The 26,667-nt window shown below is 41.5% G+C and overlaps 1 protein-coding gene across 1 annotated transcript in view; it reads right to left on the reverse strand.

Moving 5' to 3' along the window:
• Positions 1-2,466: 2,466 nt before the first annotated feature.
• The window catches only part of MYLK (myosin light chain kinase), a 140,589-nt gene continuing 116,388 nt past the window's right edge, over positions 2,467-26,667 (reverse strand). The window contains exons 25-31 of the mRNA XM_058027524.1: positions 23,430-23,647; positions 17,956-18,079; positions 9,815-9,967; positions 8,728-8,851; positions 7,399-7,528; positions 6,404-6,520; positions 2,467-4,583 (exon numbers count right to left, since the gene is read on the reverse strand). Of these exons, the coding sequence (XP_057883507.1) occupies positions 4,330-4,583; positions 6,404-6,520; positions 7,399-7,528; positions 8,728-8,851; positions 9,815-9,967; positions 17,956-18,079; positions 23,430-23,647 (1,120 nt within the window). The 3' untranslated portion in view covers positions 2,467-4,329. The remainder of the gene's footprint in view (positions 4,584-6,403; positions 6,521-7,398; positions 7,529-8,727; positions 8,852-9,814; positions 9,968-17,955; positions 18,080-23,429; positions 23,648-26,667) is intronic.

The raw sequence follows: 26,667 nt of genomic DNA on the forward strand, positions 1-26,667 counted from the left end.
GTTAGTTGGTACGGTTATTTATGGAATATCTCATAGGTTTTCATCACTTTTGTAATGTAGTTCAGAGGAGAGACGACTGAGAGGCGATCTCCATTAATGCACATAAACATCTCAAAGGCAGGTGCCAAGAGGTTGCTGCCAGGCTTTTCGGTGTGCCCAGCTACAGGACAGGGAGCAATGGCCATAAACTCACACAAGAGGTTTCGCCTAAGCATGAGGAAAAGCTGCTTTACAGTGTGCCAGGGTGGCAGAGCACTGGAACAGGCTGCCCAGCGAAGCCGTGGAGTTTCCCTCTCTGGAGACATTCCAAACCCAGCCAGACACGTCCCTGTGTCACCTGCTCTGGTGACCCTGCCTGGGCAGGGGATTGGACTGGGTGATCTCCAGTCTCTTCCCACCCCACAATGCTGTGATGCTGTGTGAATGAGAAGTTGTAACTCGTTTCCTGCTGAAGCTCCCTACAAGAGCAAAAGCCTGGAAAGCATTACTTTCCCAGCAACAAACAGAACTGCCTTTCTGAACAGCCACAACAGAAGAATTTTTATTTTTTTCTCCCCTACAGAAATTGTAAACACGTTGTGGAGTTACTTCTCCATTCCCATAAACATTTCTCGGTTTATTTCCCATGCATGTCGTGGTGCAGTCCCTTTATGAGCAGTGCAGAATAACAGCATAAGCCTCACTCCCCATCTCAGAAATTCTGCTTCCATGTGAGTATTTTTGTGGTTTATAAATTCATGTGCATATCTCTTGCAGACAATAGGGCTCAAAAGGCAAGATGATTTATGAGAACTCAATTTTCAAACAACTATGCTTTGGTGCAATATTTCAATAAATGTAACAAATTTTAGAAAAACGAATCATTCATTATTCATGTAGCAAGTAAAGAAAAAAAAAGGCCTCTGTTTGCTAAGTCTGACAGTCACCGCAGAGGAGAGGAGTGTGCAGTCCCATGCTGCTTTCCGTGTCAACTCAGGGAAATGGGGACCCAGTGACTGCACGCCACGCATGCAATTAGCAAAGGTCTCCTCATCAAGCAGAAATGTGCACAGCATGCTTGGAAGGTTGGACAGTTTGGTCTTTAAGTAAATTAAGTTTCTGCAAATCCAGAAATCCAAGTAGTGAAAAACAGCAGCCAGCCCCAAATTCTCCATTGTCTCCTGAGAAGACTGAATGTTATACAAAAGAAATACAAGGAGAATTAAGTGGCCCACCTCTGGCAGTTCCTGTGTCTTGCATAACCTCTGCTATTGGGGTTTCAGCCCTATGACACCCCAAGACTGGACTTCTGCAAACATTATACAAGCAAGGGAAGGTTTATAGAAAGAGGTAATGCCTTTTATTAAACCACGGCTGGCAAAATGAGACAGAGTTTCAAGTACATAAAATATCTTTCTTCAGTGGAAATAGAATTCTATTCATCAAACAAAGCAAAAAATTCAAGGTCAAATACAGCTTGCAGTCAATTGCTCAGAGCTGAATCAGATGCATGTCACATAATTTTGGAAGTGGAGGTCATTGTTTCCTGCAGAATAGAATGGATGTTAATAGGAAGCTAGAGGCAGATGGTAAACCCCTTGGAATATCCTTGGGGCAAATGAAAAATAGGCAGGTTATAGCCTGTGGAACACAAAAGGAGTAGTGAAGGAGGAGAGGGAAGGGAAGATCTGTGCAGGAACAGCAATTCTGAGTCTGTGGGCTTTGATACCCATTGCACCCACAGACCTTGCTGTGCCCACAGGGCAGCCCAGCAGAGCCAGGGCTTTTCCTGCTTCAGGCAGGTGCCTCCCTGCAGTAGGACACCAGCAGTCACTGGACACAGCCAGGTACAGTCACTGAACAAAGCCAGTACAGTCACGAGACAGTGGGGCACACCTGCTGAGATGGCTCTTGGAAGGGCTGAGGATTTGCTCAAGAGGCATGTTGCTACAAGCAGGGTGTTTGCACAATCTTTGCTTTAAGGAGAGTCTGTGTGGTCCTGCATGGCCTGTGGTGATGTGGGCTGCATGACAGCAGAAGTCTGAATAAAGGCAGCACAAGCAGATTTGTGCTAATCTCTTTTAGAGTTTTTAGAAACATTGGTGTAAGTCAGTATCTACATTGAGTCTTCCCTGATTTTTTTCTCTCTTCCTCCCACAGTCTTCCAGAACTCTACGTTTCCCCACCATATGGGAGTTCCCAACTGTGAAACAAGCCCAGAGCCACCCTGGTGCCCCATCCACGTTCCCATGGAGGCCTGTGGTGACACTGGGGACGTGGCAGAGCACGAGGCCACGAGTGCCAGCCCCGGGCTGCAGCTGGTGGCACTGGGGCAGAGCAGCCTCCACTCAGCACCAGCCAGGGCAGGAGAAGGGCAGCAGCACCACAGACATCAGGGAGGCTCTGCTGAGGCCACCTGAGGGGCAGGAGGAGAGGCCTGGCCAAGGTGGACGCGGTGACGCTGCAATAGAGCATACGAGGAGTGTGCTTTGTGGTAGTATTTATTTAGGAACCGTGAGTAACTACAGCCGTAGCAGTCTCATCTTTGCAATTCTGATAGTTTAACAAACAGGGAGAACATTAGCATATTTTTATTAAGGTATAAAATACACCCCGTTGCCTAAAACATTAAAAAAAAAAAAGTGAGGAAAACTCTGTATGCTCTAAATCAGATTCAAAACCTTTCTGTATAAGGAGTTGTGGCAATACTGTGTTTAGTATAACAAGAGGTTTTTATCAATTGAAAAGAAAGACATGCTGGCAATCTGAACTTAGCAACAAAGAGTAAAGCAGTTACAAACTGTTGTGTCACCCACATTAGTTGAGCTTTGAATGCAGAAGAGCAAATCATATGAAACATACACAACTAGGTAATATCAAACAACCTAAGGTTGGTAATGTACACACCTGTATTAAAGTACACTGACTACTTAATGGTGAGGATTTAAGGTAATGTCTTTTTTTTTTAGAAGAGGTAACCTTTGAAATGCAAATGGTTGCACTTTGCACACAAAAAGTGGAAAAGAAAAAGAATCACTTTTGGAATGATACATAGGTATAAGACACACTGGTTTTGGATTATGCATAATCACCTTTCAGCCTCTGATATTACCTCTGAACAACAAAAAAAAATTAAAAAGTGCCAATACTGTGAAAGGAAAGCAAAGTTACTAAGTCTGAGTGCGTTAACCATTTCTGAGAAAAAAATGGGGTTTGGATTTTTTTTGTTTTTTCTGCGTTTTTAAAAAACGCAACAGCCTTATTGGTGCAGGTTCAAGACAAAAACAAGACAGTCAAGCTCATAAGGTAGAAATAGGTCCTATATAGGTTAAGATTCTTTGGAAATTGCTAAGAATAGAGGAGTTTGTAATCCAGGCTACTATCTTTTTGGCTACTCAAAAAAATCTGTGGGAGTTTCCAGCTTATCATCAGTTGAAATCTGTTTTGCAATTGCCAAATAAATGCAGGTAAAACTTTAACTAACCTGGAATTCCATTCACAGACATGCACAGAGAAATCACCGATTGTGCAATAACCTGTTTTTTCACAGCAGCATATATATGAATTGTAAGTCTTTGTCAGACTGACCAGAAACACAGAAAATATTCTCAGTCTTTGTGTTTTCAGTCTGTTTCTTAAGTAGGCAGCTGCAACTGCACTGAAGTGACAGGCTCCATAAGGGAAAGATGACAAAGTGGGATCAGCTGGCTAAAAGCAAGATCAGGAGTATCTCAGGAAGCCACCTGGATGTTCAATGCTTGCCAGAAATACAAGGGCACTAACAGCTCACTGTCAGAGGCAGTGAAAATGTTTGAAGTTTGGTCTGTGAGACTCTGCTTAAAGGAAACAAGAAATGAACCATGCCAACATACAAATTGCAATGCTGGCTGTGTCAAACCTTCCCTTAGAGAAGATGCAGCTCAGCCTATTCCTCAGCACTGGAGAGATTCACTGCATGTCTGGCCAACAATTCCTTTAAAGTAGATCTTGAGGAGCCAACTTAGCTGCGGTTTTGGCTGAGAAAAGTGATGGCAAAGAGCAATGAGCTCAGTAAATAGACTATTTTTCTTTAAGATGTTCAGAATATAACTTAGTTTCCATACATGTGATTTTAAAAGTAGCTTGGGCAACTTAGTTGATGGCTTGCTTAAAGTCAATCCAATCATGCTAGCAACTTAAAAAGCCTGCTGGTTGGAAATAATGCCCATACATAAAGCTAACAGGTATCAACTGATCATGCTGAAAAAACAACCCCCCAAAGACCTACGTTTCACACAAGGTGCTTTTGATAACTTGGTTTTCTGAGCCTTATAAGGAGAGTCTTTAAATATATTTTATTTTAGCCTTGTTTCATTCTTCCTCCTCTTCACCTTCTTCTCCTTCTCCCTCTCCTTCTGCCATTGTTTCCACAAGGAGCTCTGCGGTGCACGTGGCTTCCCCAAGGCTGTTAACAGCTTTGCAGGTGTATTTGGCATCATCGTCCCCACACACTTCAGAAATAGTCAAAGAACAGTTCCCTTCCTCGTCGTAATCTATCTGGAAGTGACGGGACTCCTTGACAGGCTGGTCGTCCTTGAACCACATCACCTCAGGGTCGGGATAGCCTGCGAGAGCAGAGAGAGAACAGCACTGCAATGAACGAGCATTAACTCAGCACTAATTACCTCGTGCTCTAATTCCCGTGTGGGGACGTGCCTATGTGTTGATGGACAAATATTTCATTGACTTCTATGGAAAATAAATGTAGATGATGTGAGGCTTTTTTACTTCACATTTACCTGAAACTGTTTTTTACAAATAGCAAAAACTTCTCGTGAGCACTGCGGTACTCGCTGGATTCCTCCTTCCAGTCCCTGAGCAGTGCCTGCAGACAGTGTTTTGTGTGCTGTAGCCATCAGCCAGCAGGGAACTCCTGACAGTGCATCTGAGGCTCACGTTACACTGCAGCTTCTCCGGAGACAACAGCTCCCAGCACCGAGATTTAGAATTTCAAGGGTAAACTGGTTTGGGTTTACAATTTAATACCTTTCTCATGTTGCTTTGCTATGCTTATTCTGAATCTTCCTCTTCTTAATCTGCTCCTTAAAATCCAGCCTGTCTTGAACGTTGCACTCCCTTTCTCTGTATTTGTTAGGGTAAGTGAGGAAGTCTAAGAAAAGCATTTTGATTGTGCATCTCAACAGGAGTTTCAGAGCCCTTTGTGAAGCAAATGGCTCTGCTAAGCCTCGGAGCAGGCTGTACAACGCCTGCTGCAGAACAATCCCTTATACAGTACTCTTGGCTGCTGTAACAAATTGAAGGTTTGTGATCTCAGCCAAGTTCTGGACTGGGAGGGGAGGATAAGTCCCAGGGGAGAATAACTCCCCACTGAGCAGAAATAAAGTGCAGGAATCCCTAAAGCAGAGTGAACATTGCAGCAATACACTGCAAAGTTTGGAACATCAGCCGTGGTACATCCATCTGTTTTATTCCACGTAGTACTTGTGCACGTACCCCCCACAATGAGCACCCATCAGCAATAATAATCCATCCTCACATCTCCACTGTGAGATAGGAAACCCAGGCAGGGAAAGATTGAGAGCAGAGGAACAAGCAGAAAGTTGATGAGGCAGTTTCTGATTTCCTCATTTTAAGATTATAAATTTACTTGTACGCATGCAGGATGGTACTGACCCCACCCATTTTGTTTTCACAGCTCTTCTTTCTGAATTTCTAGTTTCTGTTCACAGCTGAGACACACAAGGTTCAATCTCATTGCAGAAGTGCCAGTGCTCTTGGCCTTCAGACTCTTGGGCTGATCATGCTCACACTCCTTATGTATCTTCTCATTATACTTTGCATATTCCAGTCTGAGGTTTCTTTCCTGAACTCATAAGTTAGAAACCCCCAAGCAACAGAACAGTATTTTCTAGATGTGATTTATGTGACCAGCACAAGAATACTATCTTTACTTCTTATGCATATGCAGTTAGGGACTTTTTTGCCTTTAATGAAATGTATGTATGGCTTGAAGTTATCTTGATGTGACCTGATCTGGTCTGTCCTTTCAGACAACTGACCTCCTACTAATTCTTGGTGTCTGGCTGGCACTCTCTAAGAGTATACTATTGGAATTTATGCTTCTACTTTGCATCTTGCTCTTAGTGTTCCCTCAAAAATCAAATTACAGTTCTCACTTGCTATTCTTAATTAGTGATTCACACGTGGACTCCTGGAGACTTCTGTTCTAAGGCAAGTACAGAACAAGCTCCAAATAATTTCTGCTATTGCAACACATTTGTGCTATTTGTGTGGATACTGGTAAAGTGAAATGGCACCAACTCAACAATAATACAGAAGTAAAAATTGAAAAAGTAAAACCATTACCCAGTGCAGAAAGTTGACAAGGAAGAAGAGAAAGAAATAGACATGCTTATTCAAATACCTTCAATTTTGCAGTCAAATCTAGCAGCACTTCCTTCCACAACTTCCAAGTCAAGGATTTTTTTAGTAAAATATGGCTTTACATGGGGCCTGTCTTCAGCTTCTTCGAGGAAAGCATCTGGAGGAGAGCAAAGAGGTAGTGAACAATATTACAGGGCATATTCTCAAAAGATGTATTTTAGTTTTTAATTACCAGATGGTAATGAAAGCACCTTTTATTTCACTTAATTCTGTCAGACTAATGGGACAGCAAGGACGTTGGCTGCTTAGCTTTGTGCCAATCTTTTGCAGCTGGAAAAGGATTCAGGCCATAAATAGAAAAAAAAGGATGTTCAAGGCCAATGCTACAAATCCTCAGTATTTTTCCCTTGAATTTGTTTCTAACCAAAGCTGGACTTTTGCTAGGCAGAGGGATAAACGAGCCCCACTTGTATCAGGCCCACGGTCTATGTGGATTTGTCAAAATTGCTTGATTTTCATCAGTGTCAAACATTTGCACTGCTGAACTGTAACATCTGACTGTTACACACCACTAATTCACATTTCATCTGGGGACCTATGGGAGTAACACAGACATTTCCTTAAATGCCCTGTCTGAGGAGCATGGTTAGGGCAGGGTGTGTGCCATGGTTACAGCAAGTGTTAATACTTCATTGCTTGCTTGCATGAGAAGGCAATACATCACTGTCATCTTTGTATAAACATGCATTCCCAAACCCAGAGAAAGTGCAGCTGACAAACCTGCCTTAATTCTTTGGCTTTAAAAAGAAAAGAGTTTACTGCCTGGGCTTATACTGTGACATTTAGACTAGCAGGACAATATAAGGACAGTGAATTTTTGACAGATTTCTTTAAAAAATAGGAAGATAAAAAAAGAGAGAGAGAGAGAGAGAGCACAGTAATATCCAATTCAATTGGTCTCTAGCAATTTGCTAAAGGTTTTAGTAGGATTGATTCAGAGACAGGTGAAAATATGGGACAGAAAAAAATCCTTACCTTCATTGTCTGCTTTGTCAGCATTTATAGGGCTTGTAGGTGAGCTCCCAGAGGCCTTCCTCCCACTCATACCAGAAATCATTGCCATGGATGACAGTCTTCCTATTGCTCTGACAGCATGGCCTGTTTTCTAAGACATAACAGAAAAGGCTTCTGATCAATCCAGTCCAACAGGCATGTGATTTTCTGCAACAATCGTGCTTCGGACAAATTATCTGGGATCTCTGCAAACCTCACTGGAATTGGTGGACAAACTGCTTATATATAGCTCAGTTGTTCTAGGAGAGACAGAGCAGGCTGGACTGAATTACCAAATTTAGTTGCAGATATAAACTTCCCCTGATGAACTCATACCTAAATGAATGTCTCTGTTAGCTGAGGATAAAAAGCACTGTGCGAGAGGAGGGCCAGCAGAGAAGCCCTGTCCTGTGTAACTGGGACTGAACTCTGGTGGGGAACACCTCCCTCCACTGCCTGCTGGGCTGGGCTGGGCTGAATTTCATCCAACATGGATAACGAGCTGATAGGAAATGAATGAGAAAGCACCATCTGCATGATGGGAGCAGACTTCTGACAGGACCCAGGATCAACCACCAGGCTACTAAAATATGCTCAAACTATGAGGGCAGTAGTTTGAGCATATTTTATTTAATACAGACACTTGTATTGCATGAGCTTCGAGAAAGGAGTAGAATGTAAGAGGGAGTATAAGGTAGACCTACACAAGTTAGTATTTCATAGGCTACTCAAAAGGCCCCAGGATTTCACACAGCAATTCCTGTAGCTATCAGTGTGGCACAGATGGACCTGCTACTCCAGTTCCAGCATTAGGAAAAAAGAAGATAGGGAGACTGAATATGTTACAGAAAACCAGTCTGATTGAATGCATGGGAAGCTAGGGAGGTTCCAACAAGACAGAACTCTAGCCTTAGTAGAATTAAACTGCCATAAATTAAGGTACCTTTAGGAAGGCCAGGCAGGCAAGTTTTACCTGTACTGTTCAGGTTTGTTAGGAATTACACAATCCTCCAGCTCTCAGTGGCATGGGAAGAGAGAGAGAAACCCGAAGAGTAGCAAAAACTATACTTGAGCTCCTGCCTTTCAGCAGCCTGAAATGGGATCATCCTGTGTAATCCATGTGCAGCTGTGCACCCTCCTCCTGCCCAGCTGCAGGAACCAGACCTGCTGTCCTGCATTCCCACCCTGGCCACGCTGCAGCTTCCACAGCAGCAGGAACCCCCTGATGTGATGTGTTCCCCAGAATCATAAACATTAAAAATAATGAGGCTTGTTAGGATATCCAGCCCAATTCCATGTCCTCTTCATTACCTGCCATTTTCTTCTGGCCATATATTTCTTCATCCTATCTTTGGAAAGTTTCTTGGCTTCCATGTTTTTGGTGTCTTTTTGCAGCCAGGGATGCTGAAGACATTGAGTACAATTTAAGCGACTCCTGTTTTTGTATAAAAAGACCAGTCAGTGTTGTCAATAACGAGAGAGGAACCTACCTACGGTAACATTTTTTTTTTCTCTTTTCTGGGAGCTGATTTTTGTGTTTCCTAAATTTAGCAACAAAGATCACATGGTTTTGCTTTCCCCGCCATTCTAACTTCTTAAACTCACTTCCACAATTTCTGTAGATCTTTTTGAGAGAAAATTTTGTATTTTTAAGTGTTAATAAAACATTATAAAACAAAGCAGGAAAAGCCATTTGTTTTAGGCAAGGAACACATACAGCAGAGCCACAATGGCAGTGATTCAGCTGCTTCATGCTGCCAGAACCCTGTCCCAGATCTCCTTTCCTTCACCTACAGAGATTTCCCCATCCCAGCACTTAAGAGTCTCCTGAACATCTCACAGAACAGCAATGTCCAAATCTCTTGCCACCTATTCTTCACTTTGCTCAGGGTGCACATGTAAATAACCCTCTGTTCTCCATCCATCCACTTGCAAACTCAGTGGAAGAAGTATGTTTCCTTTCATTGACTCATTCTGCAAACACAGTTTCCAACTCTGATTTTTTTTTTCTTGCCCAATTACTACATTTATAGGGAAGCTGCCTACTCAGAGGTACCACACTTAAAAGCGACACAAGGCAGAACTGCAACCCATTCAGACAAGACGGAATGTGTCACGCAGGAATGTGTGTCACGAAAGAGAGGGGGTCAGAGTGGCCACACAACAGCCCCGGGTGCACCTCGCCCGAGGGGAGGGAAGAGCACAAAGAGCTCCAAAGCTCCATTCAGCCCCTGCACCCTGCGAGTGAAATCCAGAACTGCACACGGGCACGCACAGCTCCTTATAAAGTATGGCCAGAGGTGCTGTGGCCCTGGGGAGACGCACAGCGGGGAAACACGACAGGCACCTCCGGCTCAATGCAAACACACAAAGTGCAGCAAGTAAATCCAGCCTTTACTTCATGTCTTTCTTCAGTAGATTGCTGATAAAGTCCTTGGCATCGTCAGAGATTTCATCGAAAGCCTCATCATCGAAGTCCCACGTTGCTGAGGTGACATTGGCGAGGGTTTCGTTGTCGTTGTCTCCCATGAAAGGAGAGAGTCCGCTGACCCTGGGGACGGAGCAGACACAGACACAGAACAAACCGCGTCAATGTGCAAATTACCGGAGCAGCGAGCGAGTTTAAATCGCGTGTGACATCTCCTGTGCTCTGCACTTCTTTACTAATAAAAGCTTGCTTTAAAAACTAAGTAAGTTAAATTTAAAAGGACTCAAAACTAACTACAGATAGTCCTATGGGAAGGACAGAAAGGTACATTTTTCTTGTTTCCTTCTCTTTTCCCAAGACATTTTTGAAGAGAATTAGAAATAGGTGAAATTGGAGAAAAGTAGTTTAGTAAATGACTTGTCTAGTTCTGCATAAGTAAGACTAGATTTTTCACACCAAATTCGGTGGAATATCTTTTTTTGCCCCCTGACATTTCCTCAGAATCACAGAATTGTTAGGGTTGGAAGGGATTCTGGAGATCATCTAATTTCAGGGTGATTTTGCTGCATTTACTGTCAAACCAAGGGGGTTTTTGTACATTTTATTTCATTCACTCCTGCAAAAAGACCCCAAGAAGAAAGATGCATAATGAAATAATGAAATCCACAAGGCTATTTTGTAAACAAACCCACCCTGACTTATACAAACAGATAAAGCAATGCTGCATCACTGCAGGCTGTGGAGTTATGCAGATGCATGCACAAGCAATTTGGTCTTTATGTTCTCCATCAGTCACGATGATGTGTGAAATGGAAATAATGCTCTCCTATAACCTAAGTTGAGCTTCCAAGGCTTTTTATACAATATAACTGATAAATTGCCAGTGAAAGGCAATTACAGAACATCATGGTGTCATTTTTGCAGTCTCTTTTTCCAGTTGAGCATTATCCTTTATTACACTGTGCATCTGGATATTTTTGATGCCTGTACATATCACACTTTCAGTAAAAACTTAAAGGTGAAAGGTTGCTTATTCCCTAGAACTACAAGTTATTCACTTTTCCAGGTCCTCCTGGCATGCAATTTGCAGAATAACCTATTCTTCATGAATTTTTACAGACTTTATTTGATTTCTCTGCACAATTGTGTTAACCAGTACTACTCCATTCTTTTAAATATAGAAAAATAAGTGTAACTTATTAGGGTTTTGAAAACACTACATGGAAATAATACTATATGAATATCATGGTGCCAGAGAATATCACAGAACAGACTGCTTAAAAAAGATTGGGGTCAAATAAAGTGAGATTAATAATAGAATGATCTCCTTCAAAGTTATTTTGCTTCTTTTTAGGCTCTTATTACATTCAAAATCTGATTTGTTCCCAAGCATTTTATTTTATAAGCAAAGCAGAAACGCACACTCTTTGAAGTCTCACACAGAGCAGACACTAAATCTTTTACCATTTCTGGAAGTTGTGTGCAGTACAGCAGACTCTAGAATCTTATGTGTGTACTTCAGAAGCTTCTTAGTAATAATACATGAGCTGAAGATAAAAGGTTTGTTTATTCTCAGGCAGAACAAGGTAAATCAGAACAGAATGTATTTGCTGTCTTACTTTCCATTATATGTGGTGCACTCGAATGCAGCAGTGAATCCTGACTTTGTAAATGGGTAATGTGGCATAAATCCATGTATGAAGATATAACAGGCACAGGTTACCAAAAGCTGAAAGATGAATGTACCAGAAATGCCTCCACAAAGCCTTTTTACAGGACTGTTCCCTGTGTTTGATGCTTGCTTTACAGGAGGAGAGAAGGTTTGTGCCTGGCAGGAGAGCACTGCAGAGCTGGCACAGCTGCGGGCAGCGCGGGCTCTGCTCTGCCCGCACCCCCTGCAGCCCTCACGGAATCTCTGTCCTGGAGTCACAGAGCATTCCTGCAGGGCCTTAAACCCACCTCCTCTCCAGCATCTGAACATTTGTCAGTTATGACAATGTCAGTCTTCTCCATCGTGTTTTAACTAGTGATAAATCTCTACAGACCACAGTTCTGATTTTGGGTTCCACACACTGCTGGTTTGTCTCGTTTTTACCTTGTGGTAAGAACAACAGTCTCAGCCAAGCCAGCAGCTCATACAATGACAGGTCTGTGAAGTATTCCTTTAGCTCATTGTCAAAAGAGGGGATGTACATTTTCTCTTCATCCAGTTAAGCTCCGTGCCCACACTTGGGCAGCCGGAGCAATAAAAATCGCATTTCCCTTCAACACTTGATTGAAAAATGCCAGAGGTGACCTCTGCACAGTATTACCACAAATAGTGCTGTGCAGCTCTTGCACCACATTGGACAAGATTTTGGGCTATTTCCAGAGGTTAAAGCTGCAGTAGTGAGAGAACTTATGCATACTAAAAAATCTGCTTTAGGTACAGGGGCATTGCTTCATGTAGAAACACCACTGCTCTGTGGGGCTGTAAGAGGCAGCACTTGTGCTGCATGTCCCACACAGCTTTTGAAGGGTGAGGATGAATTAAGGGTGAGAAGATTTGAGAAGAAAAAAAATTCTTTGGTTGTTGTTTTTGTTTTTGTGTATTTTAAAAAAATATTTTAGAACTGTACTACAGAATTATCTGATAAAATTTTAAATGCTTTGGTAGGATTGCTCTATCCCTTGCATTTGTTAAATTACCAGGTGGATCTCTCTCAGTTAAGCCTCCACTCACTTTGTCATTTCTGAACACCAATATAACAGTGCCCATTCAAACATTTCAATGAACCTATTTTCATATTTCTGAATGTGCTGTTGCAGATTTACAAAGCTAAAATAATTTTCTCTCTCTACTACAGTTTTGCACTGTGAATCAGTTGCTTGTTGTGGAAATACTTCTAAGGAAAACTAGATCCTTGTCTAGTCAGAAAACAAAATCCAGGAACTACTGTAGATTATAGCCAGCAATTTTTATCTCTAGCACAGATTTCACTGACCGAAGTCTTGGCTGTTCATTTCTTAATAGCCATTTAAAGTAATAATGGTCCAGCAACTCTTTTGACAGATAATGGAAACAATTTCTTTTTGGAATGCTGAAGTGATAAAGATGAGCTACTGCTCCAGAAAATTAACTCTGAGCTTACACTGTGAAGCAGCACGCTGTTTACTGAAAACATTTTTCCAGTTACTTTACCAGGCATCTTCCTGGCATGTTAAGAACCATTTGTTTAGAAAGTCTTTCACAGTTTCCACTTCTAAATAAAGAAGAAATATATTTTATCCTCTAGGAGTTCCTTAACATTTATTGGTCTGTTCTAACAAAGCTCTGAGTGCAGGCTTAGAAATGTTTCGATGAAAAGGGTCCAATGTGGATGCAGATTTCATTGCTTCTGTAACAAACACCATGGCATTTCAACTCAAAATCTTTGCATTAAGACTCCCACTAATCCAGGGAAGATGGCTTTGCTGCTTGTCTAAAGAGTCAGACTGTGAGCATTCCTCTGCAAGCATTGCTTTCAGCTCCAACTCCCTGGGACTGCTGGCACTTCTGATAAACCTGTGCAGGGCATGTCAAATAAGCATGGGAGGATGACACCTGCACCCTGGAGATCATGCAGAGAATTAATTCTTTTTCAAGTGAACTACAGCAAATAAATAGTCTGAGGATATTTTGTCAGGGACTGATCCATGGGACACAGCCCACTCTGGTTCTCCCTGGAAGAAGCAGACCACTGAGCCCATGTAAAGGAAGACAGCTCATTGCTGAAGCCAGGGTGTTATTGCTGTTCTCCTCCTTGTTTTACATGCTCAGTGGATTAATGAGGAACCACAGTTTGTCAGTGCCACTGAACAAAATAAAACATTTTCTTTTGAGCGGTACAGTCTGACATTAAAGCCTTCCTAACTTGGTTTAAGGAAAGAACAAGGAGTGCTCTCCCATCTTTAATATAAAGAGGTGTAAATTTTTAACATGACATAGAGCTGAGTATAAGCCTTTCTTTATCCAGGTTCCAAGCCAGCACACCCAAAAGATGAACGATGCTGAAAGATCTTTCAACCAACCCAAACTGCCAAACAAGGGAGGGGGAAGAGCAGTGATGAACGACACAATGGATAAAAGGGAAAGAGAATGTTTGAAGAATCAGGGTGTGTGCTGTTAGGAAGGTGCTGAAGGGAAAGAGTATGCAGCAAGATCAAATGTGATATTAAAACACAGCCTAAGATAAAGCATATTAAAAATATTAATTGACAGAAATCCACTATGCTGAAAAGATAAACACAGCCTGGCACTGATAAAGCAATGTGTTCCTCATTGGAACACAAGCAGGGGTTTGAATCAGCCACAGACAATTCCTCCCTGAAACTACTTGGATCCTTTGGTGCCAGAAGGAAAAGGGCAACCCCCACATTCAATGTACACCCATGCAGTGCTGAAACCTTAGACTGAAAATTGTTTTGAAACAAAAACTAGAAATTGTTTCAGATTACTAAATATTCAGAACAATGACTATCCAAATTGATCATCAGAAAAAAACTAGAAATAGAAAAAAACATGTAAATTCAGCAATGCCCAGAAGAAAAAATGGAACAAAAAGAGCTGGAAAGAATTCAGGAGGTTTAACCTTCATTAGATACAGATTATTGTAAATGCAGAAAGAAACACTGAAATAGACATAAATGGAGATGATATACACAAGCTATAATATTTGTGGCCTGTTATTTCAAAGGCAATAGATCAACTTAAGTATGTGGAACAGCACTGTGATGCAGAACAGGACAGAGTACAAGATAAAAGTGGAAGATAAAAACATGAGGTAGAGAATACAAACGGAAATTTAAGGAAGAACAAAGACAGATGAAGAGACAGGACTGAATAAGTTATCCAGGAAGATAAAAAGGATTTAATATGTAGTTTAGAAATGTGGAAAGGGAACCTATGAACTGTAGGATGGAATTAAATCAGTCTTGCCATAAGGAAGACAGATGCAGTATCCCAGCAGGGAGTGCAGTATCTGTACTTACATCTGCAAAGCAGAGGGCTGGGGGGAGGTTTTGCTGCAGGGTCTTGGAGGAGTGCTGTCACCCTGCTTCCTACTTAAGATTACAACCCAACCATTTATTCCACTGCAGGGAAGACCCTTCACTCACAGAGATCACGTTAGCAGCTCTCTGCTAAAGCCAGTTTGTATTCATTGTTGTGCAGCACATCATGGAAACACAGTCACTTTCCAGGCAGGTGTTATGTCCAGTGATGCTGTGTGTGCTCCCTGCTGTTCCCTTGGGACAGAGGGTGGGCACAGCAGCTCTGGGCCATCAGCTGCCTCCAGCAGAGCTGCCCTTACATCCAGGGCTCTGCTCTGCCTCCATGGGCCCACTCCCACGGCAAGGGGAGAGGGGATGCACATGCCTGGGTGATGGGCACAGTGATGTCTCACTGTGTGAAATAGACACCAAGTGAGTGTGTCTTGCACTTCAGGCACGAGATTTGGTAGCTCTGAGCTTAAAATCAAAATGGGAAAGCAGAGCTGCAACTAAAGAGAGATGCAGTTCTCGTTGACTTTCATTTACATTCTGTAATGATGATGTGATAGGTCATTTTGGATAATGGCTCATAGTTGTCAGTCTGTGAAAATAGCTGGGCTGTAAGAAAGTTAAGAGATTTGGAATAGTCTGGGGTGGAGAGGTAAAATCCAAGGGATGACTCATGGGTCTTCCCTAACTTCTATTACTTTATTCTTATGGCAAGAAAGACAAAAGATGATTATCACTGCTAATCACTACCGTGGCAATAGCAATGCATCAAAAGAAATATTATTCATTGTTTTTGGGTAATGTAGATTTTCCCTCATGACGGCTTAAATGATCTTAAATATACCTCACCAAACAAGTAATTTCATAACATATTTCTCAGGGCATATCCAATCAGCCGAATGAGTGTAACGCCACCCAACCCCATCAGCTGAACGGTGCAGCATCCAAATACCCTGCTTGGCACTGGGAAGAAGCAGACAGGTCTTTGGCAGGACAGGTCACCTTTTCCCCCCCGTTCCGCTCGCTTTGTCTCAGGGGATGCCGCTGCTCCCCAGCAGCGCCGCCCTGCAGCGGCAGCCCGGGCTGCATTCCCCGAGCGCTCGGTGCCAGCCCCGGCGGGTGCCTCGCTGCTCTCACCGGGAGCGCACGGGAACCCGCCAGGGGCGCTGATAAGAACACCGAGCGGCCCCGAAGGACGAGCGGCTCCCCGAAATGCGGGCGGGGCCGGGCGGGCTGCAGGCGGCGCTGCAGCACCGAGCGATTCCCGGTGCCCACACCGAGCGATTCCCGGTGCCCGCACCGAGCGATTCCCGGTGCCCGCACCGAGCGATTCCTGGTGCCTCCAGCACCGAGCGATTCCCGGTGCCGCCAGCACCGAGCGGTTCCCGGGGCCCGCACCGAGCGATTCCCGGTGCCGCCAGCACCGAGCGATTCCCCGTGCCCGCACCGAGCGATTCCCGGTGCCCGCACCGAGCCGGTTCCCGGTGCCGCCAGCACCGAGCGATTCCCGGTGCCGCCCGCCCAGCCCGCTCCCGTCCCGGGGCACGGGCGTTTGACCCCGCGCTGCTGCCTGGGTGGGCTGCCTGACTGCAGCCACGGAACCGTCCAAAGCAGCTTTCCAGATCTAGAGAGAAGTGCTTGGGAGTGAATGGAAAATAGAAGTCCTGTAAATAAACTGGCAGAGCGAAGCGACCTTGAGGCATGGAGTACACTTCGCATCTGAAATTGAAGATAACAGAAATATTCCGAGGCTTTGCTGGGAGCAAGAGAGAGTTGATGTGGTCGCTTTTGCATAGGCCAAGTAAGGAAATTGTGTAGCTTGGTTTGGGAATGAGAAGAGCCTGAACAAGTGCAGGCTCATGAGAGAAGCAGGAGTAGAGAACAACTGAGTAAAAGCGAGGCAAACAACTGTGCATTGCCAGGTCAAGGAGCAGGATACCACTCTTTAATAAAGGAAGAAAGGCATAGAGAGGAGTCTTTTAAAAGAACCAATGCAAAGCAGATTTGCCACTGACTTACTACTGAAGCTGGAACAAGGGAGAAAGAACCATGCTCCAAACAAACCTTCTCTTTTCACTTGTTTATATGGCATTGAATGTGTAAAATCACTGCTGGAAGAAAACCACTTGCTGGCCTGGGCAAGGAGATACTATTTCCATATACATTTCTCTAGATTCACTGATGTTTATAAACATGCTGCATCAAATAATATATAAAAATCAAATCTAATACTCAAATATGTAACCAAGAGCTGCAGCCAACCATCTGTGGTGAGCTGGGGGTCGGTCTCTTTCTCCGGGCAACAACAGACAGAACAAGAGGACACAGCCAAAGGAGATACAGGCTAGAATTAAGGAGGAAGTATTTTACAGAAAGAGTGGTCAAATACTGGAATCATCTACCCAGGGAGGTGGTAGAGTCACCATCCCTCGAAGAGTTTAAAAAAAGACTGGATGTGGCACTTGGTGCCATGATCTAGCTGAGGTGTTAGAACATGGGTTGGACTCAATGATCTTAAAGGTTTCTTCCAACCTAGAATTTCTGTGATTCTGTGATTCTGTGATCTGCTAAAGTGTTGCAATGAGCTTAATCCATGTTGCTTATAAAATGTACTTATACAGTGGCTTGTGCTTGGTAATAAATTAAAATGCACTGTGAACAGATATGGCAATGCTGGGGTACTTCAGTGTGTCCCATGAGACCCCAAAATTTTGCAAAAGTTTTCTCTCATGGAATAAATAATGGAAATTATTGGTTATTAGTGCATCCTCAAATAATTCTTTTAACATCTGGAAAGGAAAAATTGTTCAAAGTTAATAATAAAACAGTCACATTGTCTTTTTAAATGAGATGGAGTGCTGCTGATTTATGATGTAAGAGATACAATATCAAATAGCTGAATTTCCAGAACTGCCTGTTCTGCAGTTTACCAACTGCACCCTTCAGAGAGCAGCAAAGTTTTATTAAACATGCTGGAGCTGCTAATTAGAATATAAAAGGCCTGAAAACTTCAGAAGTTGATGAAAATTTTGTATGTTCAGCAACTGTCAGGATTTGTGAATTTAAAGGAAGAAGAATAGAAAAGTACTCACAAAATGTAGCAGATAACTCCTATACTCCACATATCTGTTTCATATCCAATAGGTTCATAGTTTATAACTTCTGGAGCCACAAACTCAGGTGTCCCAAAGAGAACTTTCAGAGAGCCTGCATTTTCTGTAAAGAATGAAAGAGAAAACCATTAACTGCTGCATGGAGACTTTCAAAAACCAGTTATTGCCCAGTAACTGGAAAACCAGATTTGCCCTAATATTTGTGGTTTCATTAAAGATCCATATCAGAAGAAATAAATGATGCCTGGATTGCTGTTTTCTTAGCTGATGTATGCCTAGCAATGAAGAATTATTTATTAAGCATCCTCAAGCACACACAGCACTGTATAAGGCACATAAGAAGGTTCCTATTGCAAGGAGCTTCCACAAGACCAAATCCATGAAAAAAGAGAGACATCAGTACTTAATTCAGATTGTGTGTCCTGAAGTAAAAAAGTGTTTGAGCCTCCATCCCTTTAGCAGTTGCACAAGAGAACTGCAGCACTCCAGTGTCAGAAAGAAACGACAGTTTTCACAAATTATTGAACATTTATCAAAGCTTGGGGCTCTGCATGTTGTGGTAAAAAGTAACAGTCATGATAAAATTGTAACAGTAGGAAATAATTATTTCAATACAATACATTTTCTTCTAGTGTAAACAGGAAAGAAAATCAATAGTGGGTTGCATCCTTTTAAATTTGAAGTGAGGCCAACACTAAAACAAAAGAAGGGGCAGATGATGTGCACCAGTCAGATCATTACCCACAGGTAAAGCTGGACTTGGGCATGCTGTCAAAACCAGGCTGCCTACAAGCACACCTGTGGTCAAGGGGAAGCACAAATCACCAGCTGCCAGTCACCAGCTGCTGCAAACTCCTGTTCAGCTGGCCTGTAGCACAGGTATTCTAGATCTGCTCTGCTTAAACACTCTGTGGATGCTTTTAACATGATCTACAGTGAAGCCACTGCTTCCAATATGAACTGAAAGAATAAGGTCATGAGACATGAACTGGCTTGACATTCTTCTTGTGTTGACCCACCAGCATTGATTGCCCTGCTGGAAAATACAGTGATGGAGGTAAGAGAAAAACCTGTTCATAACCAAGTGCTGCCAGATTATGCTGCCAGTGTGCAAGTGAGTGATGTGTCTACCCTCCAACATAGTGTGAAACACAGAGTCATTAAGCTAAAAATTCTTAGGCAAATCTCAGTGGGCTCATTTTTATCAGTGCTTTTTCTAAATCTGATGGGAAGAAGAAAAGAATAAGCAAGGTCAGGAAAAAAGAAAACTAAGGAATAGTTTAGGGACTGGGGAGGAAAAAACCCCACATTCCAGTAATAGAATTGCATTGTAAAAATATAAAAATGTCAGAATATAGGTTGTGTCTGACTTGAAACAGGCTTGGATTTAGGTTGAGAAACTCGTGTCCAGTCTGCATGTCTGCCTGAACCATCAGTGTATGCCTTAAGTGAGATTGCATTAGGTTTATCTTTTGTGCAAGAGCAGCAGCCAGATTAGGCACAGTAGAATGTCCTAGTGAGGAACCACTGCTCTCCCAAAGAGATTACCATCTAAACAAAACAGATATGGATGGGAAGGCAAACACATTCCAGTCCTGCTCCTGTTAAGGTTACCAGGAGTACAGGGATCTGCAGCTCTGCAATCAAGAGAAAAGCTAGAAAATCCTCAAACAGCCGCCAAGTCAAAGTTTTGAAGAGTCTGCAAAAAAAGCAACTTGTCCACAAAACAGAATCTGAACAGAATATTTTTATTTACCAGAACTTAATTTATGAAGTTTTACAACATAAATGCTGATCCCAGTACAGACTCCACTCCCAAACTTAGCTCCATTGAAAGCTCTTAAGGCATTTCATGAAATGCAGTCAAACACCTGAGCTGGTGCTCTTTTGAGGCACCCAAATCCCCAGCTTACCAAATGGAATCTGAAACATCTATAGGGTTAATAACTTACCTAATGATTGAGCACCATGCTTGAGGCAACTATGGAGCACAACCACAACAATTCACTTGCAGTTGTGCCAGTTTCCCATTTTAAATGCTGTGACACCTTATTTTTTGCTCTGGTCAGATATGGTTATAGTAAATTATTTGCAGAAACTTCATTTCAATACATTTTCCCTGCTCCCACCATTTTTAGAGACAGAAACAGAGAGAAGGATGCCTGGAAGTAGGTGCAGGAAATTACTCAGAACCTTCCATGCAAATTCACCAACATCAAGACCCTCCTGCTCTCTGACTATCCTTTAAAAAGCACATTCAAAAAGTATTGCACAATATCCCTACAGTCACATAACCAGAGTTTTCTTACTGCAAAAGGTATGACACTTTTTCTAACATGGCATCTAAAGTAACTTAGCCTGAAAGAAGGGCAATGTGCTCTCCACAGTGGCAATGAGGAGTCAGAGATCACCTTCCCTTTTGAAGTGCCAGCAGAAAGCCCAAGATCCCATTTTCCCATCTGCCTTCATTTTAAAATTTATCACAATGAATCTGTTTTCTAAAAGCTTCATCATGATAATCTAAATCTCAGGCTCAGATTTGCACATCCAAGTTTGGAGGCTTTTCTGTGCACTGTGTAAACTACCATGAGCAACTGTGTATGCAAAATGCTGGTGTATAAAATGTGCTGCCCACAGGTCAGAGAAATGTGGGTTTTTTTGAAAACATGGCATTTGAGTGCAAGCATACAGCGTGAAACAACTGACACAGCATTTTCTGTGTATAAAAGAAAAAAGAAAGGAAAAGAGTAAGACCCTTTATATGCAGCAATATGTCAAGTCTTTACCCAGTTGTTTACAAGCTTAGTACACAAGTAAGATCTGTGTTTGGATATCCCTTAGTTCAGATAGAAAGCTGACAAGCTAGCTGGAAACTGTTGCTGACACTGTATATAATCAGCTGGTTAAAAAATATATCTTTACAGTACTCAAAAACCATTCTCTTTCTCCTTAAGAAGTTTATCTTAAACAATTTTCTACATGTGTTCCTCAGCACACCAAAAAAGGTCAGGAAAATATCCCACTGCAGCTTTGGTATTTCCTGACAGTGCAAGGGAACTAATTAGCTGCAGGAGATGACTGCAGAAGGAGCTGATCCTAATATCTTTAAAGCTGATCAAAACACTGAATATTTAGAGGCACTAGTTTGCATTAGTTACAAAAAGTTAAATCTCAGAAGTTGAAGTGCAGAATCAGCCACTGCTCCCTTCAGCAATCCCTTGGCTGAGCAGTTTCTGCTCAGTCAGGGTCAGGTCTGTAGGATGAGGGCTCCAATCCCACATCTATCAATGTCAAAGTGAATTTGACAGCCAATTTCAAAGTCACAAAGCTTGAAGGAACACAAGGAGGAGGAATGTGCCCTCAGTGCACCACATAAGACAACTGGCAAGAAGCAGGCATTAGTGAAGTGTTTTTAGCTATTTTTTTAAAGTAAGTAAATGAAACAGTAAAAGTTGCTTTCTGCTCATGGAACTGACATGTTACAGTTGTTTTTTGCAATTAAAACAGTGCTTCTGCTTGCTGGGCATTGAATGGAAAGGACTTTTCCCTTCCTAGGGAATGCCACCCACGATGGAGTTACCCAGAATGGCAGGCTGATGAATAGCAAATACCTACAGTGGAACCTGACAAGAATTAGCAGCATATGAAGCCAAATGAATGCACAGTACTGTAAAATCAGAATCAACATTAGTGCCCACAGCTATCATCCTTCTACACTGAGAGAAGTTATCTGGAGTTCAGAGATTTCCTACCTATGGCAGTACAGCTCACAAGCTGCTGTCAGCCGTGGCTGCACTGTGATGCCACAAGATTACCAGAAAAGTGGGAAAGCTGGTGGATGTGAACAGGCTGCTGAAAACAGGATCTTCTGTTTGCTAAATGTGGGTTCCACTGTGCTCTGAAGTTAAAAAGGTAGCTGAAGAAGTTTCTATAAAAAGGCCATTCCATGTTTACTTTATATCTCTTGTTGATGAAATCCACTCAGTGCCGCAGTAAATGCACAGTTTTCAGGCTGACAGCTGGAACATCATGGGCTGAAATCTTTCCCACACCTCTCACACAAAAATAGCAGCACTGGAACTTAGTTAACTGTTCATCTGTTTTCTGAACAAGAACTAAATCGGTTCATGTTCCCAGAACTCTACTGGCTCTATATTGGTGAAGGAACAGAAATGGCAGTAAATAAAATAAATAAAATAAACATCTTAGTGGCCATGTGACCAAGATTCATTTAATACACTATTGGAGCAGAACATCATCTAAAATTCTTCAAAGCAGACTTCTTTTCCCTTATTCATTCAACATAGCAGTTCCAGTTTGTTTTAGTAAAGCTATATTGTTGGGAATGCAGTACTCTGTTACTTAAGTGTTAAAAGAAGTAGGATGAGCTGCATTTAGGCAGATAACAAAAGGTAGTTGGTAGTATTTCACTTGTACTCTCTCAAAAATCATTATTTATTTTTAAGTAAGTACTAAAAATTTTTAAATTAATACTTTTTCAAAGAGGGAAGGCAAAAGATTTCAAGCAAGAATCCAGCTGTGGACCCCATTACATAGAGAGTAGGAATTCATGTAAGTTTTCCCAATTAATTAATGTCAGGACAGCCACAAATCTCAGCTCTCCCAGTGTAACAGGTTCATAAACTATTGTTCTTCCTTCTAATTCCTGCAATGATTTTTATTTCTTTTGAGAAAATACAAGATGAAAAAAGGTCAGTGTGGGATGTTGGTATTGTTTAACACTGAAAATACAACTGAAGGGATGCTTTTTAGAGCTGAACAATATGAAGACAAGAACCTCTGGAGGTCTTTGGCTATCAAGTTGCAGATCATGTTGGAAGCTTAGACCAAAATGAATGATGGAAAGCAGCTAAAAAGCAGCGTAGGAAGAGGAAGGGCTTGTCAAATGGAATTTCCCCTTGTTGCATTATTTTTAAGTACTGCTATTACAAAGCTCTTTATAAAATTCCTCTTATGTTTAACATGTATGACAATATCCTGCTGTTTAAGATAAGAAATAATAAAAATAACAGGAAAATGTAAAATACTGTAATTATCTGAAAGGCTTCTAGAGCATCGCCTTGATTTCTGCTGTTAAAAAAAGTTTCAAGGATTTGTAGTATTCACAAAGTATTTAGTTAGAGAGTTAGTGCTTTATGGTACCAAATGTAAATATTTTTTAATATTAGTATTACTGTGTATTTTAGGTGGAATCTACAGGGATATCCTGCTGTGGAAACACATACATTCTGTAAACCCCACTGCAAACTCCTCTTAAAGCTGAGGTGCCCTACTCTCATTCTTGAATGTCTTCTTTTCCCTTTTCTATTTTTCCTGAACCCAGAAATATTTATAGGAAACATGTATTTACTCTCTATATAATAGAGAGTGAATGAATTACTGCTTGTCCTGCCCTCTCCCTTGTGATACTGAAATAGGCAGAGATTCATTACCTAATCTCCTTGCGAGACCAAAGTCAATGAGTTTGATGCTGGTACCAGTCTTGTTGACACACATAATATTTTCTGGCTTCAGATCCAAGTGAACAATACCCTGCTTATGAATGTATTGAACTCCTTCTGAAATCTGCTTCATGTATTTAATGCACTCTCTCTCTGTCAGTTCAAAGTCTTCATCGATGATCCGTTCAAAGAGCTCTCCTCCAGAAACCCTATGAAAGACAGAATAAAAAGAGACTTCTGTAACATGTTCATTTGGGGAATAATCAGGCTTTCTTTTTACAGCAATACAGAGAGCTCCAGCTTGCAGCACAGCAGTCACTTTAGGATGCAATCTGTGTTTTTTAATGGCATCTTCCATAGATAAAAGGGTCACGTGGGAAGAATCCCCTCTTTGTGTGGTATAAATCAATAGATGTTTTCTGTTCTGAATCCGTGTTGCAGGTGAGGACTGTGAGACACCACTGTTGTTATTCCAGGCAGGAGGGGTTTGCATCCTGCCTCTGGGACTGTGTCACCTGCAGGTGACAGTGGAGTGTGTGCTCTGTGACTGCCACCCTGCAGACACGTGCTCCTAGCACTGCTCCCAGCTCTGAGCATACACTTCCCATTTCTCCCTTCCCTCCTGTGAGCCAGCAGTGCACAAGTGCAGATAACATAATGTAGAAATAAAACTAAAATACATGAAATGGGTCCCAGGGAAAGAGGACAAAACTGCAAAGAGATGAGCAAAAATTCAGGAAGAGAGATTGAGAGTGACTAAGGCTGAAGGAGGAAGAATTCCGATGTTATGGTTAACTGGAATGCAAAGCTCAAAGGGTAAATTACTGACCCAAGTGAGCTCAGAGGGAATTTCCTCCTCAGCCATGACAGGAGAAGGATATAACCCACAACACTTTCTAAAGTGTTGGTATTTTTAGCTGAGCCCTGATCACACTCCTTGTAGGTCAATTCCATTTTAATGCTAATTTAGGATGTGAAATAATTGTTCTTTCCAGGGTAGCATCTCCTGGATTGAACTGTTCGTGCAACTGAAGTGGGACATTTTTAACCTAGATTTAATAAAGCATAATTTAAATTGTGGCTTACTGGGTATGGTAGGCTTTTTCATTCTGTTTTTGTTTGAGTTTGTGTTGTGTTTTGTTTTGTTTCTTTGGAATTTTTTGTTGATTTTATTTTGTTTTTTAAATTTTGATTAATCACTCAACTGGTTTATCTGCTTGCATCCAAAGATGGGAAATACTTTTTTCTTTCTGTGGGTGAATGACCCATAAAGAAAGGAGCACACAGTGAAGAGCAGCTTTGCTTTTAGAAATTAAACACACCATGGTCTTTATATGGTTTAATATTTTGCAGGGTTCATGGTTATTGCCAAATGCAATTGCACATTGCAGTTACAGAAGGAAAACACGCAGGTGAAAGGCAGCCTTGCCATGCTTGCAGGTTGTCAGATACATGATTATATCCCTCATGAACCAAACTGAATTGGAAACATCTGAAGTTCTGGATGCATTTCTTGCTTTGGCTATAAAATTTCAGAAAATATGTAATTAGAAATTACATATTGTGGTTTCCTATGCATTTGTGGTTTCCTACGAATATGAAAACAGCGAGAAGAGCATGTGCTTGACAAACTGCGAGGTTATGTTGGATTAGAGCACATTTGTAACATAAAGCAATAGCATTGCCAGACCTGTTGAATAAACATGCAGGGGATCTAGTGTGTTGTTGCTTTGCTAAGGCATTAACCAGTATGGGTGTTTATGAAAACATCTGCAGGCAAAATGTTTGTTTGTGGAGTACTGCGCAACTCCAAATGATAATCATCCTTGTACTAAAATGCACCAGTTGTTTCTCACTGTTTAATGCAGATAGTGACGACTTATTTGTACTATAAAAGTGCCACCCTTCCAGATCCCTAAAGGGAACACTTTTCAGAAATTGTACCATTATCTCAAGGCCCACTTTTTAGTATATTTTTGTAAATAAACCACTGTTAATACACCTGCCTGCTGTTTTTACCATGGGAGCTCTCAACACCCTGGTAGCAATGGTAATTAAACTGCAATGCATTTATGGGGTGAATACTCTTGCATTTATATCAGGAGCCAAATCCAATTTGATTTTTGCTATGTTAAGAAGCTGAATAAAATCAATGTGAATGAGATTCTACACATACACAGGAGGAGAAGTTGGCTTTGTTCAGTCACAACTAGTTCAGAATCCAATTCTCTATTTTTTTTCTGGATTCTCCTCTTTTCAGTCTTCTCTACATGAGTCATATAGGAAAATATTCTTATCTATGGAATCACAGAATACTCATCGAAGGTTTTGGTCCAGTAGGAACAGTGAGAAGAATCTACCTTGGAGTTACCCAGGCAAATACTCAAGTGCATTTTTAAAAATCTACCTTAGAAAAAATAAAAAACCCAATTAATTTGTACTAGCCTAAATCACATCAAATGATAGAACCTAGTGCTGACATTTTGCTCCAATAATCTTAATTTGCAATAAAATAATCTCCTTCTGTTCTATGTCAAAATAAACTGACTATCTGAAGTATATAAAACTTTGAGGCACTTAGCCCTCAGTGCTGGATTAAAGTGACAACATGCTACTATTTTCAGATTTACTTTTTCAACTGAGATTTTTATGGTAGAACCAATATGTTCCTATATTTGAAAAGGAAATGCCTGAGATTTGCCTCTGACTTCCAGTAAATGTTAGGTGTAATGGTTTCCAGGCAAGAGCATATCATTATAGTGTTTAATTTAAAAGTAATAATAAAAAATCTGATTTTATTTTGAATATGAAATCAAACCATATAAAATAGTGTAATGAGAAATATTAAAAGGAGAGAGTATGAAGTTTAAAAGGTTCCAGGAAAGGTATGGGAATAAAATTAAAATGAACAATTTACAATAAATAACAGGAAGAAAAATCAAAGGGTGCTTCTCATCAATTTGAGTAGAAGGGGGATTCCTAAATGCCAGTCACTGCTAAAATCTGATTTAAAATAGACTGATAGCAAGTGAGCTTGATTTATTTGAAATCCATGCATTTAAACTCTGATGGAAATGAAACAAACAGCTTCCATTGTAAGAACTTTTAAAGCTATTTCCCACAACTTCTTTGATATGCAAAGAAATATTATATTGACAGCTACAGCAGAATTGATCCCTTGGAGGCTCTTTATCACTACAGGTGCAGCTGCTGGGTAACATGGCAGTAG

The sequence above is a fragment of the Melospiza georgiana genome, chromosome 7, assembly GCF_028018845.1.
Source record: "Melospiza georgiana isolate bMelGeo1 chromosome 7, bMelGeo1.pri, whole genome shotgun sequence".
NCBI lineage: Eukaryota > Metazoa > Chordata > Aves > Passeriformes > Passerellidae > Melospiza > Melospiza georgiana.